This window comes from Centruroides sculpturatus, unplaced genomic scaffold, assembly GCF_000671375.1.
Source record: "Centruroides sculpturatus isolate CEXI.00-Female unplaced genomic scaffold, Cexi_2.0 scaffold293, whole genome shotgun sequence".
In the NCBI taxonomy this organism is placed as follows: Eukaryota; Metazoa; Arthropoda; class Arachnida; order Scorpiones; family Buthidae; genus Centruroides; species Centruroides sculpturatus.
The window spans coordinates 350,793-369,106 of NW_019384893.1; the positions used below are offsets into that span (position 1 = coordinate 350,793).

General features: G+C 27.6%; 1 protein-coding gene across 1 annotated transcript in view; it reads right to left on the reverse strand.

Moving 5' to 3' along the window:
• The window catches only part of LOC111631317 (alanine aminotransferase 1-like), a 47,945-nt gene extending 30,757 nt beyond the window's left edge, over nt 1–17,188 (reverse strand). The window contains exons 1-2 of the mRNA XM_023375534.1: nt 16,810–17,188; nt 4,722–4,811 (exon numbers count right to left, since the gene is read on the reverse strand). Of these exons, the coding sequence (XP_023231302.1) occupies nt 4,722–4,811; nt 16,810–16,998 (279 nt within the window). The 5' untranslated portion in view covers nt 16,999–17,188. The remainder of the gene's footprint in view (nt 1–4,721; nt 4,812–16,809) is intronic.
• Nucleotides 17,189–18,314: the final 1,126 nt, after the last annotated feature.

The window sequence follows — 18,314 nt, forward strand, 5'->3', positions numbered from 1 at the left end:
CTTTATTGAAAAAAGTAAATAAAAGATTTACACTATTATCTAAATCTATATTTATTACATACATAAGTAAAACTATTTAAATATGAAAATTTGTCCCTTTCATCAAAACAGCACAATGATGAGGATGTATCTTTGAAGTAATTGTGAATATGTAAGCATTATTTAAAATGAAAGAATTTAAGGAATTATGAAACTAATGTATGAATTTTTGTAAATATTGAAATCCAATCACTGATTTCATAAATAGTGTTGCTTACCTACATGCTATCAGCATAATCTTATAAAAGAAAATACTTATATTACTTTATGAATAACTTTATCAAAGAGTGTAAGCATTTTTTGATGATATATGTAAAATTCATAAAAGTTGTTTAAGTCAATATACTAATTTAATATTTGATTAAATAAAGCTTGTCAAAATATTTTTAATATTAACAAAAATAGTATCAGTGTTCTACCAGACTTTTTTGGTCTGGCATGCTATCTGGTTGATTTTACTGATCACTAGCATAAAAAAAAAGACCTATAAAACTGAATTTAAAATAAATATATAAATTTAAGAAAAATTCTTAAAAAAACAATACATAAAAGTGACTTCTGTCCTTTTGCAGGCACATGAGGAAATTAACAGTTCCATATTGAATTAAAAATATTTTGTCTTGTTGTAAGCAGCAACGAGAAGTTGAAAGCCAATAGAAAACAAGGACAGTTATGATCTTATAAATCAATATGGCAAATATAACAAAATGAATTGTTGATTACTTACAAGAAAACTTAAACATACTACTTATTAGAAAGCTTTTTGATATCCATTAATATTTAACTTTGGAAAAGATGCACAAACAATTGGAATCTTAAATTATCATACAGAAAAAATGATGATGTATGCCACTGAAGTAATTTTTTTACAATATATTTTATATTTATCTTAGCAAAGTATATTTTTTCTTTCGAGTAAAAGTACTCATTAGCATTTTTTATTAACTTACTGTCAGGCAAATAACAATGTTGAAATATTATTTTAAAAAATCTAGCAAAGAGTTGTATAACTTTCCTGACTGTTATGAGATTTTANATATGGATTATTCCCAAAAAATTATATGTATTTTGGAAATATTGAGTCGAATTAGTCTAGAATCGATTAATTTTATTGAAGAAACCTTTCAAACAGCCGTAGGCTGTAAACTGCATATGTGCCGGGCTGTGATTGGCTGGACTCGTAGAAAATGGATTCATAAAAACTGGAACGTATCTACCGTGTTATAGGGGGAGGGTCGACTGTATTTTGACATCTTTTTTCACATTTACTATAAACAAATTGCTGTGAAAGTCTAAATTTAGAATGGCAATAACAATAACATGCAATCTACAAGGAATACCACATAATTAAGGTTAAAACTAGTAACTTTATAAAAGTGCATGAAATTTTTTGGTTACCCAATAAAAATAAAATACTGTATTAATTTATATATCTTACAGTAAGATGTATTATATAATATTGCAAACTTCAAATTAAATAAACTACAATTATCTTTTATCATCAATATGGCAAAATACAAAAGAAAGTATTTTTTCTTACCTGTTGGGTTTCCTGGATTAATTACTACTATTGCTCGTGGTTCACAAGTTTCTTTTGCTTTAGAAATTGCATTTTTCAATTCATCAATACTCAATGCCCATTCATTATCTTCATCCAAATAATAACCAATCTATAATATAAGTACTGAAATTTAAATCTTGAAAACTTAAAATATTTATTATTCTGAAAAACGACTTCTTTATTTATTTTAAATATTTAAGTATATATTTTTGAAAAGTAAATCAAAAGTGAAAATTTAACAACANATAAAACATTTGTCACTTAATGCAGCAAATTTGTGTTTCACTTTAATTTTTTCGTGTCCGTATAAATTTGAAACACACCTTACTTTCCCTCATTATGTATACATAACAGTTGGAAAAGTAAAAGGAAATATATTAAAACACCTTCTTACAGGATTACTACAATGTATACTTCACACTCGAGAACCTTAAGAGTCCAGTAATAACATAGTGTTATTACTGGACTTTTAAGGTTCTCGAGCGTGAAGTATTAAAAATTTTCTGTTTTTAATTATTATAAAATGACAGAAATGCTTAATTTTGAGGGTGGAAATAAGTAGTTTAAAAAAAAAAAAAACTTTAAATGCCTTGTTAGCAAAATCTCATAACAGATGGCACCACAGAATTTTATGACACATGACTACCTTCTATCTGTCCACTCCTTCACACCTTTCACCTTCAAAATTTAATAGCATCAATGCCCTCCTAAACACAAGTTACCATTCCAAATTTTGTTTCTTAATCTTTACCCCATCTCAAGATGTTAAATGAAATAGATGCCAACACACACAAACACATTCATGAAATGTTTTTGCTTTTTTTTGTTCAGAAAGTCTCAAAATGTGGAGATTTGTAAAAATCTCAGAAGATCAAATTTGACACAATTCCAATACAGTGGGTGATCAGTTAATGAACAGATCGGTTAACGAACAAATCGGATAACAAACACTTTCGCAAAAGATTTTTATGATCGGACAACGAACACATGTTTGGATAACGAACACTTCACTGAACAAACACAAGAAGAAGTGATGTAAAATAATGAATACCGATTGGTCTTCCTTTGTCTTCAGGCAACAATTCGAAACTTTTTGGAGCACGGGAGACATCGGCATCCACGTTCTACCCAGTATATACTGATCGGATAGTATTCCCTCGAACTTTGAAACTTTCCCTTGTAATTCCAGCCTTTTGTATTTCTNGCGTATTCTGAAACTGTGTCTTCTTTTTTCTGTTTTTACTGTCACAACTAGGTGCATAGACAGACACTGGGCATTTCTGACATCAATCTTTATTCGGGAATATCTTGCTGGCCGAGACGCGTTTCGGGCATAAGCCTCTCTTCTGTCGGCTACATAATAAAACACGAATATGAATTTCTCATAGTATATATTTTTAACTGTAAATAAGTAATTTTAAGCAAGATGTATACCAATTAACACTCCTTACAAGATATCACAAAAGAAATGGTACATTGTAACCGATTATAATATAAAACAATATGTACTATGTTCAAGTTTTATTATGTAGCTGACAGAAGAGGGGCTTATGCCCAAAACGCGTCTTGGCCAACAAGATATTCCTGAATAAAGATTGATGTCAGAAATGCCCAGTGTTTGTCTATGCACCTAGTTGTGACAGTAAAAACAAAAATTTATTTAGTTAAAATCAAACTGAATTAAAAATTAATTTTCATATGAAAAAATCATATTACCATAGAATCAAATATTTAAAATGGCAAATTACAATCGCAATGTTATTCTAGAAACTGCCAAACAAGTAATTGTAGAAAATAAAAAAAATAGTTTCTAGTATACATCATAAATGAACAAGTTGGTTAGAGCATTTCATAAATGTAAATAAATTTATGAAGTTAACTAAAATTACTCCAAATGTCGGCTTATACACAATTATGAAATTGTATGCAAACATAAATAGTATATACTAAATTATAATTTATCATACACACAAATGATTTTATTCAAAACTACAAAAAGAAAAAATAATGAGTAACGTAAATATAATAAAAATTATTTATTATATTAGAATTACTTATGCAGAACAGCCCCTTTTGCCCCCGACTTCTCACAATAAGATCACTTAGCGTTAGTACATAATTCATTTTTCATCACACATCATTACTCTGTCCAAAAGCAGTTTGNATTACATTATAGTTACATTTAAAATGATCACTGCAGTTATAGAGAAAATCTTCATCAGAATGACACATAGAATATAAATTATTCAAATTCAAGCAAAAGCAAACAAGAGAAAAAAACAATTATTGTTTTAACATTTCCATTAAGAAATTATTTTTATACCAATTATATATATGAAAATGTTACATTAACTGATGATATTTTTGAGAGAATTTAAAAGAAACTCATAATGACTAAGTTTTCTTGAAAAAATTATTTTATCAACAACGGTAATTCGACAAATGCACAGAGACAATATAGAATTATAAAAAAACAAAAAAATTTTCAAACTGGAATAAGCAGTCATTTGATATTGATTTTTATTAAAAAGTTATATAAATCAAAACATGCTATAAATAATAATGTTATAATTCTATTATTTTGAATTTTATTAGCTGGCATTCAAAGATCTTAATAAATATATGCAATAAATAAACTGTTCTATTATTAAAACTTTTTTATTATCAAGAGTTATTTTTCTTTTATAATCACAAAACTTACACATTATGGATATGTGTGTATATATATTTAAAAAATTAGAAAAATTGGCTGATTTAAAAATGAATAAGAGTGTTTTTAACAAATATGCTAAAGTTGTTAAAACTCATATTAAAAAATTATTTTTTATATTATGTGAAATGAAAATTTTTTTTAATATATTATACTATCTACTTATTGAATAATATAATATTGATTGTTAATGGATACTTAATTAGAAATGGAAAAAAGTAAATAATTTAAATTTACAATTGGATAAGAATAGTAATTTTAATAAATTAAAAACTTTAAGATTTCTTTTCTATTCTATAATAAATCTGTTTTATAAATCTTGACAATTTATAAAACAAACTTGTGTACAAAATGAACAAAACTAATTTAGAAATTTTATAATAATCTAAATCCAAATAATAAAATACTTACTTGACGAATAAATGTTATCGGCTTTTGCCCCATTGCTTGACAGTCACCAATATTTGCTTTAATAACATTTTGGAAAGGCTTTTTTTCACCCTAAAACAATTAAAATATAAACTTATTATTATTGACAAATAAAATGAATTTTAACAAAATATTTATCATTTAATTTCTTAATATATCAAACATCATGAAGCCCAATATGTATATAGAAACATAACCAAACGATTGCCTTAAATATTTGCGCTATGTTAATCATTAAATTAGTGGAGTTATGGTCTGATTATTTAAGGCAATCATTTGCTTATGTTTCTATTTAATTTCTTAAACTTTTGTAGTACAAATTTTTTTTTCAACTACAACAAATATTAAAAATTAAATATAATACTAAAATTCACACCTTCCTCTCACTTTCCAGCATTTACCAATTAAACAGGAACATTTTTGGCTATGTTCAGTGGCCTGTGTCAGGTTAAGCAGTTTCTATATCGAACATCTTATGTATCTTAAGAGATGTTTGATATAGAATCTGATTAACTTGATACAGGCCACTGAAGGTAGCCGAAAACATTAGGTTTTAATCATGTGAATAATGGAAAATGAGAGGAGGGTGTAAATTTTAGTATATAGACGATAGTTCCAGCTTTAGAATTAACAAGATCAAATATATTCTAGTGAAAAGAATATTTAATGTAGTATTTTCTTGAAATGCCGAAATGTACAAAATCTATTTATGAAGTATATTACAAGTTTATAAAATGAATATAATGCTAATGCTAATTAAAAATCTTTTCTATGTTTTATACTTGAGGCCATCAATTAATTAATTACATGTACAATTTAAGGGTGAGTTACCAAAAGTATTACCATTGTACACGATGGGGAAGAAGTGAATTGAGGCATTGTCTATATGGTCTTTTTTAATGGTATTAGCACCATACAAATTTCTTCTTATAAACCTACTTACTAGTTATGTGAATAACTATCAGTTTAAAAAGTTCTGTAAATATTTCCAAAGTTCATTTCTTGAATGTAGGAGTTCGCAAACTATTGTATACATAATTAAAGGGGAGAGGAAGTTTGTCAAGAGTACATCATTGTACACAAAAGGGAGGGAGGGGTGTAAAAAATGGCTCAAATACTACACGTAATTAATGGATGGCCCCTTTACATATTTTCTTTTATGTACTTAGACAAATTAGGAATTTTCATTTTTATTCATAAAATTGTCTACAGAAATAAATACAGCTGTCCCTTGATAATCCGACAGGTATGGGACCAAAGGGGTGTCAGATTACCAAAAGTGTCTGGATTACCGAAAGTGATTACATATTTGGCATTGTTTTGCTAGCAGTAGCCTACAATATTCCCTATTCCAACTGTTCGAACAGAACTGTTCATGGAAAACACATGAAATGTGTGTCATTGTGTAAGAATTGGGTGTGGAGATTCACGTCGTGACATGCTTCTATGCAAGCAGACACATGACAGGGACAGGTACCTTGACAGGAGGTGTGTCGGACTACTGAGCATATCGGATTACAAAACGTCGGACTATCAAGGGACAGCTGTATTTAGATAAGAAAAGAATTTATATGTGAACCAAAAGTAACTGAAATTTAGATAAATGTTAACATTTAACTTAAAGCCACATAACATTTAGCCAACAATATTAGTATCATAATATATTAAATATTACGGATGTGGGAGCATTTCTTACATCTCTCATTTATCCTGTAAAAGTTCGTCCGATGGAGAATTATTTCTAATAAAATTGTAGACAAAACTGTCCAGAAAGGTCAGTCACCGAAAATGTGTTAGTCTTGGAACATAAAAAATAATAAATGGTGATCCTTTTTGGACAGTTTTGTCTACAATTTTATCTCTCATTTAATACATTTAAACTCTTCCATAAACATTGTATATATCATATTTTATAGTTCATTTTTTCTTGATTGTTGTATTTTAGCTTGAACATATTAAATATTGTTTCTATGGGAACAGTCCTATATATTATATATATCTTAACTGTAAAATTAAGAAATTAAGATAAATAAATATCTGTAATAAAGATATATTATTGAACATAAGATATGTCTTAAATTGGTAAAAATATCTAGAAGATAGATAATAGATACACACATAGCTAGGAAATATATTATAAATAAAGTCTTGGGCATTTTAATCTTCCGTTTGTATTTGTTACCTCCTATAGATGAAAGTGTATGAGGACACTTTGGTTAAGGGGACAGAGGAGGTTGACTTGCCTGAACGGAACAAAAAAACACACGTATCAATTTTTAAACAAAAAAACACACGTATCAATTTTTAATTTGTCATCAATGATAATTTTGTAATCTTTTTACTTTCTCCATCTGATATTTTTGTTTTCGTTTTGCCCAAATTTGAAAGGGTAGTTGTCCCAATTCTCCAACTCATTAAAAATTAATATATACAATGTTGAATTGAATAAATTCACATATTATTGTTCATAAATTAATTTAAAAAATTATATAGTATTAATATTTGATATTTATAAATTTAAAATAATCGACAATTATAAATGTAAAAATCCAAAATTTGTATTATTGGATTATACTGTTACTATCATCTATCTAAAGATCAAGGTTATGAAGATAACTCAATATTATAATATTAAATTATTATACATTTAATATTCATTTAAATGTAAAAAATAATAAAATAAACCTGTTTAGATAAATTTGAATCTATCAGTCAAATAAATATTAAAAAATTTATTAATATTAATAATAAAATAATTTTATTTATTATATTTTTGAATATTCTATAACTGATGATATATTCTTAGAGATATATTAATTATTGTAAAGCAAAAACTACATATTTAGCATACCTACAATTTTATTTATTTCACTAATTTATATACAACTTATTCAAGAGTTAAGTATAAAAAGTAATAATAATTTTGGCATAAAACTATTAAAGAAAATTTTAAAAGAAACATACTGTATATGTTACAGTCAAAACCCGTTTTTAGTTAGAATGCGTTTTAACTAGTTGAAACTAGTTTATACTGAATGTCTTTGTTAAAACCCGTTTTGTCTAGTTAAAACTAGTTCTAACTCAAATTCATTTTTGACTAGCAGTAAATTCTAGTTTTTACTGGACAAAACGGGTTTTGTCTAGTTAATTTACTGCTGTATATGTTTTGATTTTAGATAAAACTAGTTTTAACTTTTAACATTAGTTAAAACTAATTTTAGCTACATAAATATGTTTGGGGGAAATAAAGTTATGNAACTACATATTTAGCCTACCTACAATTTTATTTATTTCACTAATTTATATACAACTTATTCAAGAGTTAAGTATAAAAGTAATAATCATTTTGGCATAAAACTATTAAAGAAAATTTTAAAAGAAACATACTGTATATATCAATAATGTTAATAACCGAATTAATATATTTTACAAATAAAAAATAAGCATATTTTACAAAACATATCAAATTTCTTATATAAATTGAAATTGGGATAGATCAAGAAGGATTATACGATTTTTAACATGCTTAATTAATTAATTCATCTAAATCCATTAATTAATCCATTTAAATCCATCTAATGTCTTCAAAATTATCAGATGTTTTAATTTATCAATAGTTTTAATTAAATGTCTGTTGCTAATTGCAACAAATATTTAATTAATACAACATAATTGCTAACAGATAATAGACAATTAAATTACTGTACAATGAAAATACAGAGTGAGTCAAAATTATGTAAACAATCTTAATTTTTAATTAAACATTATTAATGATACATCTTAATTAATTTTGTTGAGAGACCTCAAAGACCTCAAGGACAGAATAAAAGGTGTGATATAAGGATGTTTTGGCACTAAATTGTACTGTTGAACGTTGGTTTGAGTGCATTAATCGTGCTTATGGTCAGGTTGAGACTCTGTATAATGCAAACTTTGAGTAAATGCTTTCTCTCAAACAGTGTTCACATAATTTTGACTCACCCAAGATTGTTCACATACTTTTGACTCACCTAAGATTGTTTACATAATTTTGACTCATCCTGTATATTATTTCATACAAATAGCATGAGGATGACATATAAAGTAAGATTAATTTTCATTAAAAAGTTTTTATAAGCTATTTTTCCTAAGACAAGATGTCTGACAATCTTAATTATATCATTTTAAAATTAAAGTGATTAACCAGAAATTGATTTCTAAACAAACTTATTAAAATATATTAATGGCATACAATGCAATTATATGCAGGAAAATAAATACAATTTTATGTGCAATTTCAGTTGTATGAAATAATAGTTAGACATTTTTTCAATTTTTATTGGTTATATTGCAGTAGTTCTTAATATTTTTGAGCTAGTGACAATCACAATTTTTGGTGTTCTTGTATATGTAAATAAAAAGTGCTATTGAAGATACTTATACTTAAAAATATATATAAATTATATTAAAAAGTAGAGAAACAATTAGCATTTTTAAATTATTTTTTGAAATTTTGAAGTACAGTATGAATATTTAATAATTTCCCTGTATATCCAATGAGAAGTTGGCTGCGTACTCAGTGTTATCCAGTTGAGGATTAGCAGGATGTTCAGTACTGATCAGGGGAGTTGAGATGAAAATACAAAAGAAATTTAGAGATTTTTCTTAGGAAAAAAACTCAAAATTTTGAGATTTTTAATCTCCAAAGAAGGAAATGCAATTCTGCAGAAGTTGATTTTTGCTAAATTAATAATGGTAATATGATATGAGACAACATTACACAATGTGGAACGAATGCAATTACATTACTAAAATTTAAAAAACTTCTTGTGGACATGCACCTTTATTCTTTCCAACAAGGAAAACAATTGACAATGATGCTGTTAGTTGAAATGTTGAAAGAGCAGTTTACAGGATCATTTTTAACAGTCCATTAACCAATTCTAACCATTAACAAAGGCACTTGTAAAATGTCTGCCTTTATTAATACATTTTAAATTACATAATTTTCTAAATAAAAGCTTGATAACATTTCACACATTTTTCTTTATTGGCTTCTGAATCTGTAACGAGAGGGATTTTTTTAAGCGTACAAAGAATTTTTACATACATGAAAGGGGTTTTTGTTTTCTACAACCTGACAACACTACACATACTGGTTGGAAGCCACTTATAATTTGGATATTTAAGCAAATTATATTACTTAAAATAGAACAAACTTCAAAGTTTTAACAGTTTACTATAGTAAAAAATATTTGATAAAATTTCTAATAAAGCTAAAAACTAATTATTAAAAAGTTTTATATCAAAATAAATGGGATAACTCGTGAATTTGCTAATTTATAAATGCTATAAACTCTCGATTTAACAGACTAAAAATTTCTGCTCGATAGGAAAATTTAAAATCTTTTTTATTCGCAAATAAAGCATGCTTAAAGGCTGGGAGAATAAGTCAATGAGTATAAATTACTCAATGCATATTATTTTGTTGATACATAATCCGAATTACTTTAAATCATTATGATTTAGTTTTTTCGTTATAACACGACGAGAAACATGTGTGAAAACGAAAATAGTTTACTCGAGTTCGTTCCGATTTATAAATAAAATATCGCTAACCGCGTGTTTTACTATGTATAGTTGCTCAAATGTAGTTCGTCGAAGTCAAACACTTAGGAAACACATAAAGGAAAACAAAAAAATTACAGTAGAACAACTGAATATTTAGGTGCAATAATTTCTCTTTGTTTTAAAGTAAAAACAAATATTTAAAAATAACGACGGCAACGCAAAAACAATTTTTCTAATAAATCATTAAATTAAGATGAATTCGGACTTCAATACGTTTCCATTAATTAAGTATACAGTTTCGCCAACGAGCTGGACCACGTGGAGTTTTCCAAGTTTTTCTTCACGTGTGTAACACCTAAATAAGGACTAGTTTCCCCGTAGAAAGTCCTCCCGGGAGTCATTCCATCTTGGCAGATCGCCCAAGTGTCGCTTTGCCTTATCACATCAATCCAATCCAATACTTATTAAAAATAATATTGTAAAGATATGCACGATGCAAAATCACCATATTTTAAAATTTAAGTGTCTAAATTCGTAAGTAATATTCTAATTTAAAAATTTATCCGATTACAAATGATAATTTAGAAAGGAAGTCTGACCTTATTCTAAAGTTGGCCGAATAAGAATCAACACATAGTTAAAGCAAAGAATGATCTCTTGTCTTCTTTATCCTGGTATGATAACACTGCAAAAATCGTATTTTTAACATTAAGTGAATACTTTATTCTTGAAAGTAGAGACAAGTTATGATTTCTATCTGATAATATTTATTTATCGCGAATACTCAATTCAATATTGATTTATTCCGATTTCTATTCAGCTAAATGATTTATTTGTGAATATATTGCGTATAATGTTAATAAAAAATTAAATTTAAAATTAATATATTTATAATGATTCAATTACAGTAACACATTATATCAGTGATATTTATAATAAAACTATTTTAATTTCCAATACGAAACAGCCATATTAATCATATAACATTCAACAGTTTTACAGAATTACAGGTAAAATGTAATGTTAATTTATTAGATTTTGTATTGTTTTTAATACAGTGTTTTCTTGTTAACTGAGACGTATCGGGACTAGAATACTTTGGTCCAATTATGCGGCTGCTGCTCAATTATTGCGAAGTTTATGAGTAAAATGTATATAAATAAAACAAGACCTATAGTTTATTAAGCAACAAAAATACTGAAATAAATTCTAGAACAAATGACACAGATTAGAAAAAAAAATTACGCTAAAAATACTTTGAAGTTAATGTATTAATTAAATACGCATAATTAACAATTTCTAATACTGATGATGAGAGAATTTACGGTGTATATCCTTCCGCGTTTTCTTGATTGATTATAAATGAACAAAATCAGCAAAGATATCTAATGCAGATAAAGGACTGGCTTCATTTCTTTCCTGTATATAATTCAACAGTAAATTTCTTGGAATTCTGATTGGTCAATTGCTCAAGTTCAACTATGTCAGCATGTCCGCCAGTGGCCGAGTGAATTAAACTACTGAACACTGGTAAGGTGGTCGCAAGTTTGCTCCTCACCAAGAGGCTACTGGCATGGAATTTTCTTCACGTGTCTAACATCTAAATAGGGAAAGTTCTTGGCAAACTGCCCAGATGCTGTGATGCCTAATCCCATCAATCCAATCCAGATGTAACAGCCACATAACATTTTTGTCTTCTGGCACCTCTTGGAGTTTTGTTGAAATCTGCTCAACAATTGCATCTCCATGATCTTCGTTTAAATGTAATGTTAGATACTGTAGTATCATTAATACATGTAAACTCTTTATAATTTTTTTAAGTATTACAGTTCAAAAATATTTACACTATCGACTGTATTTGGCATCCCCAAGTCTGAACTCCTGGGAAGCATTTCCACCTTCGTAGATCGTCCATTTGTTGCGTTGTCGTATCACATCCAACCAATCAAGCTAAAAGCCACAATAAACAAAGCAGTTACGAATGATCATAATCAGGGCCGTGCCGTGCTATGATGCAGAGATGCGGCCGCATCAGGCGGCACCATGAGGGGGCGGCATAAAAAACATTTAAGGGGTAGAATTTCAAAGACTTGCATCATACTTAGAAAATCTACTGCACGGCCCTGATCATAATGATTATTTTTCTACTACTTGTACTACTTGTAAGAGATTAAAGCTTGCACAGACTTGTTGAAGATGATGTCAGGTTTTCTTCAATACACCAAGATTATAGTTTATCAATTGTCCGCAGTATAATGTCTTCAAATATTTTATAATTCCCATATCCTTTGGCTGCAACAAGAATATTGTGTTGGAGGTTGAAATTCTAGAAGAATATTTTTCAAACAGTCTAAATAAGTGTGCGCTACGCAGTAACGAAGAAGCAACAGAATTTTCCTTGATACAGTTGTAGTTCCATGTCTCAACTCATTAATTATTAACCATTCCTCAAAAATTTCAGAAATCATCCATACATTGTTAACATAACACAGAGCTGGTAAACTGTATATTTTAATTCCCTTAATTAACGAAGGTCCCAATAACTAAAGGCTACATCACTTTCTGGAATATTTAAATAGCTTGGCACAGTAATGGGACCCATTGCTTATTTTAAACATAATAGTACTGCATGTTTGCAATTAAAGAAACCGTCCAGTGTGGTATGATCAAACAGGCCTGTTTCATCAGCATTGTAATAATAGACAGTATTTGTATAGTATTTTTTGTAGTTTGCGAATTTTCATTGTTTAGCACTTAAAATATCAGCAGTTTAATTAAAGAACTTGTCCTTGTAGATAAGTACTCTCTTTAATTAAATGTATGCTTAGATTTCTGTCTAGATAACCAACTATCTGTTGCTATGAAATCCGTTGTGATCCAGCATTTTAGCTAATTCTTGTGACGCTTACATTGAATTTTAAGGTATAATCCGTATTTCTATTTAATAAGATACAGTACGTATAAAATAATTTTCATCTTTGAGTTAGAAATATAGAAATTATAGCGATTTTTAAATACCTAGTTACTTTTCATCTATCCTGTAGTTAATCTCTGCTAACAGACGATGACTGGTGTTAAACGGTTGGCTTTTGATTTGTTCAAATAAAGCAATTTTATTTATTAGTGACAAATCTTTCCCGGACATTTTGTTGTTAAGACAGATTTATTCTCTTATTTTTAAAGCATTACACTCAAATCAAGTGCATGCATCACCTTTGGAAACCGATATTTCCAATATTTACCGGTGGATCTTTTGATTGATTCACGTTTCTTTGTTGTTTGTGCCTAAATATAGGGACGTGGTAGTCGACGAACTAGCATTGAACCGTGTGGATGAATTGAGCGTAATTAGTTTCTACGAACAAAAAGTTGCCGCATCGAATACATTTCTTCGCTTGAAACGAGTCGGCCCAAACACCACACCATCTATAATGATCACAAACAAAATGCAGTGTGTAAATATGCACGTGTTCGTTAGTACGTCACAAAGCGCACCATAATCAAGCAGACATTGTCCCGATTAAATTGATGTCCTAAATAAGTCAAACAAGTTCTGGTTATTTTCTTGACTTGTTTTTGTCTCTTTAAGATTTGTCCCAAATAAACGAATGCACCGATTAATCGATGGTCTCATTAAACATAATCTACTGTACTTCAATTGAAACAGTTTGAAAAAAATAATGAGTATTGAGTTCCTGAATAATTCGCAAACATCAAAATGAAAATATTAATAAATAAGGATTTCAAAGAAAGCTTCTTGAATTGAATTGCTTTTACTCAAGAGTTACAAAACATTTCTCTTTAACTGATGCTTGAGATAACATTTCGTAAATAGACTTTTATTGCTCGAGTAGTAAAATACGAACATTATTTAGAATTAAGTAGACATTGCCAACATACGTTTTCATCTGGTAAACAACTCTAAAGAACTTTTTATCGCTATAAATGAACACAATTCATTGTACAAGACGATAAAGATAAAATCAAACAATAACTTCTTTACTAATTTATATCTACGTATTTTTAACGTAAGCGATATTGCATTAGATATGACTTTTGATTTCTGAAAATATCATTCATAATTTTATAGAATTTTTCAAATATTTAAAATGAAAAAATAGAGTGAGATTTTTAAAAAATACATATGAATGTTATTTCGTTAAAAAAAAATTAAGCGTGAATTATTTTTACTACGATATCGCTTGAATATCTAAATTAATACAAAAAAATAATAATTGTTTTTAAAATATTAATACCAGTCGACCCCCCTATAACACTGTTGATTATTCCGTTTTATACGAATTCCATGTTGTACGAGTCACTTAGATTTTACAAATACGTGTGCCGGGCTGTGAACGGCTCACGTATTTGTAAAATCTAAGTGACTCGTACAACATGGAATTCGTATAAAACGGAATAATCAACAGTGTTATGGGGAGTCGACTTGTACAGTAGTTGAAATACAGTGAATCATCATATACTCGTTCGCGTTATCAAAACTTTAAGTCCACAGATTAAAAAGAAAAAAAAATCACAATTTACTTAAATAATAAGATAACAATTTCATAATATTTTATCTTTAAACTTATACTATAAATATCGATATTAGGGGCCATCCATAAATTACGTAACTCAGTTACGGATGGGTGGATATGCAGGTAACCGTTACGAAGCGTTATAAGGGAATGGTAGTGCTTACAAAGACGTTATGTAATAATAGGATCTTCGAATCCACTGGTGTTGTTTGTTATATGTGTAAGAATTAAGCTTCCAGTAGTTTATTTGCTAACGACAGCTTCTCAGATTTGGCTATAACTTTCGTTTCTAATTTGCCAAAAAACGAACAGGAAAGAAAATGTCGCATAGCAAACAGTACTGTTTATATCACTGCTTTGTACTGTACGTTATAAATGTAATTAATATAATAACTTAGCGTCCGGTATCCCGTGTTGTGTATTATTCCTTAGCACAATTAAACTTCGAAATTGAGAATATGAGTTGTTACGTAAGTTTGGAAGTACTGTATGTGCGACAGCGTTACGGAGCATTGAAAGGGGTGGGATGGAAAATGAAGAGTATAACATTGTGTTACGTAATGTATGAACAATCCTTTACCTAAACAAAATTGAATTATAAAATTTTGTATATTTAAATCATTAAAAAACAGCAAAGTAATATTGCTTATAAATTTACGTTATGCATTCAAATTTCATTCTTTTCTAACTTAGTTTTTAAACGTGACATAGCGGAAATATATAAAACAGTTTCATCGTTAATAATTCACGATTATTATAAGATATCAGCAATTTTTAATAACTACAAATTAACATTATTATTCTTTTTTTTGCAGAAAGTTTAACTATTTAACACAAATTTTAAGAGAAAAATTTATTTCAATCTGATATAAAAAATAAAGTTAATTTTCAACTTTTCTATACATATAAATTTATTAGTGCAATGACTATTTGGATAAATTCAAGTGTTTGAAATTTTAATTTATAATTTTGTTTATATAAAAGTATAGCCTATATTACTTTCTAATGTAATAACATTAATTTTTATAAATTTTTAAATTTACAAAATTAATTTTTACCATTCAAAAAAATGACTCAATATGAAATTCTAACAATGAATTTGTATACTTTTTGTTATTATTATTTTTTTTTTAAATTGGAGCAATTCAAATGAATTAACTAATTAAAACAATTAATAGAATTAGTCGACCTGAGAAACATTTTTATTTATCTTCACATAATTTCTGGATCATTTATACTTCAATATTTAACTTAATCTTAATTTCAAAATACTGTACTTGTATCTAAGTATATTTTCTAGCCTGATTAAATATTCATTAAAAAAAAAGTTAAAGATTTAAATAATCTAATGTTCTCCACAATCAAATTCTTATATAGATTTTATATTGCTTTCTAATTTATAAAAAAAAAAAATACTTATATAATAGGTATATATTTCATCCATATTTATATATAAATAATTCTTTTCAAATTGTAAGAATGGAAAGCAATTACTGAGAAAAATAAAACATGGCATTCTCACTTCAAACAAGTTTTCTTTCAATTATCTTTTATGAAAGGATGTCAAACAAAACAGGAAAAAAAAAATTTCTAGGAAAAAAAATATTATAAAAATAGGATGAGTTGTTTATGAAATTATTTCGAAATTAAACTGTAAACAGTGTAAGTAACTTTAAAAATTTTTACCTGTACATAACAAAATAATGTAATGAAAACCGGTAGAAGTTACTTTTAGGTAATTTATTATATACGATTACATATTCTATTTAACTAAAGTTAACTCCTACTTGAAAATCTTTAATTATTGATAAAAAATCATCAGGAAATTTCGAAAATAAATGAAAATTTAATTTATTCTCGTAAATTATAATGGAAAACAAGTTTTAATTATAAATATATTAAAAATTCTTCGATCTTGCTTATAATAACCATATGTCACTTTGACCTTACGATCGATCAAAGTCCGAAATTGATCAATTACTTACTTTTTCTAATTCTTTTTCTATGGCCGTTGCCCTTATAACTAGAGGTCCTCTCACTGCATATTGCATCTTCTTAATGTTAGGATTGATCGTGTCTAGAGTTAAAGTTTTCAGAGACATTTTGAAGCAGACGAACTCTGATATTCCCAATGCACTTTTCGTTAGAGGTATTGCGCGTGACCAAAACAACATGGCGGCCAAATGTTGCTAGGTAACAATACAATACACTAATACAGTTTAAATGCACAAATAGTCAATTATACGTAAAACGATAAGGGGAGGAATTGAACTATCAAAGATCTATATTAGTTACTATATTTAGAAACAAAAGAATCACTCTATTACGGCATGACATCTTATATTATGCCATCTGACGGATTTTAACATCTAAAAATAATAATTTTTATCAAATAATAAATTAAAGACGTATTAGTTTAAAAATTCATTTAAAAAAATTAATTTAGTAAAAAATTAAATAATAATAAAAATTATAAGTTAAATATAATGCCGATATTTTAATAAATATTTATATGTATCAATTGTTTATTGGATATTAATGTTTTACAAATAATAAATTTTATACTCATCGGAGTATAAATAAAATTAAAATGGAACTATGACACATGCATCGGTGTTTTTTCAACAACGAAAAATGTTATACATGTCACGCTAGGCTGGGCCCAAGTCGATTCAACTCGATTGAATTGTTGCCAGAAGTTATATAAATTTTGATAAATCGGAGCTGGCTTCATTCATTCCTTAATTGCGCAATGTTTTATTACATTTTAAATAAAAATTTAAAATAATATTATAACTTTTATAACATAAAATTATAAAAAATCGAAATAAAACTAAAAATTTTTTACACGCTCTTTTATAGCCATTTATAATATATTACAGTATTCAGATTTAAATTATTCGCGTGTGACATTGCAACTGTGCGAATTAAAATTATACGAGAACAATTTTCAAAGTTTCCTTTAATTTTTACATTATAATTGATATTTAGTTTAATTTAAATTGAAATTATTAATGAATTTTATATGAAGTACGAGAATCACGAGTTAAAATGTTTGGCTTTTCTACACAAGAAGTCCCTCTTTTTAAATCTCAAACCCATCGTGAGTTCTGCCAGGCTCATAATAAAAGAGCCGGAAAGTGAGAGACGAGGCCCTCATATTTGGTAGGCCCTACCCGCTCACGACAAATTCCTGTGGTTATCCGCCCGGATTTGATCACGGGCCCCGTAATGCGGTAGGGTGAGGCCTCTTAATAGAAAAGTAAATAGTAAAGTAATCGAAAATATACGTCTTATACCGCACATATAGATTTCGGGTATCCTTGGAATTGTCAATATACAGTACTTGTACTAATCTTATTATTACATGTAAGTTTCTATAAATCAATAAGGATTCAACATTATCCTACAAGGAAAAATAAATAAATAAATAGAAAAGAATATAAAATAATTTACGTTTACTAAATAATAAGAGAAAGTAAAGTAATCG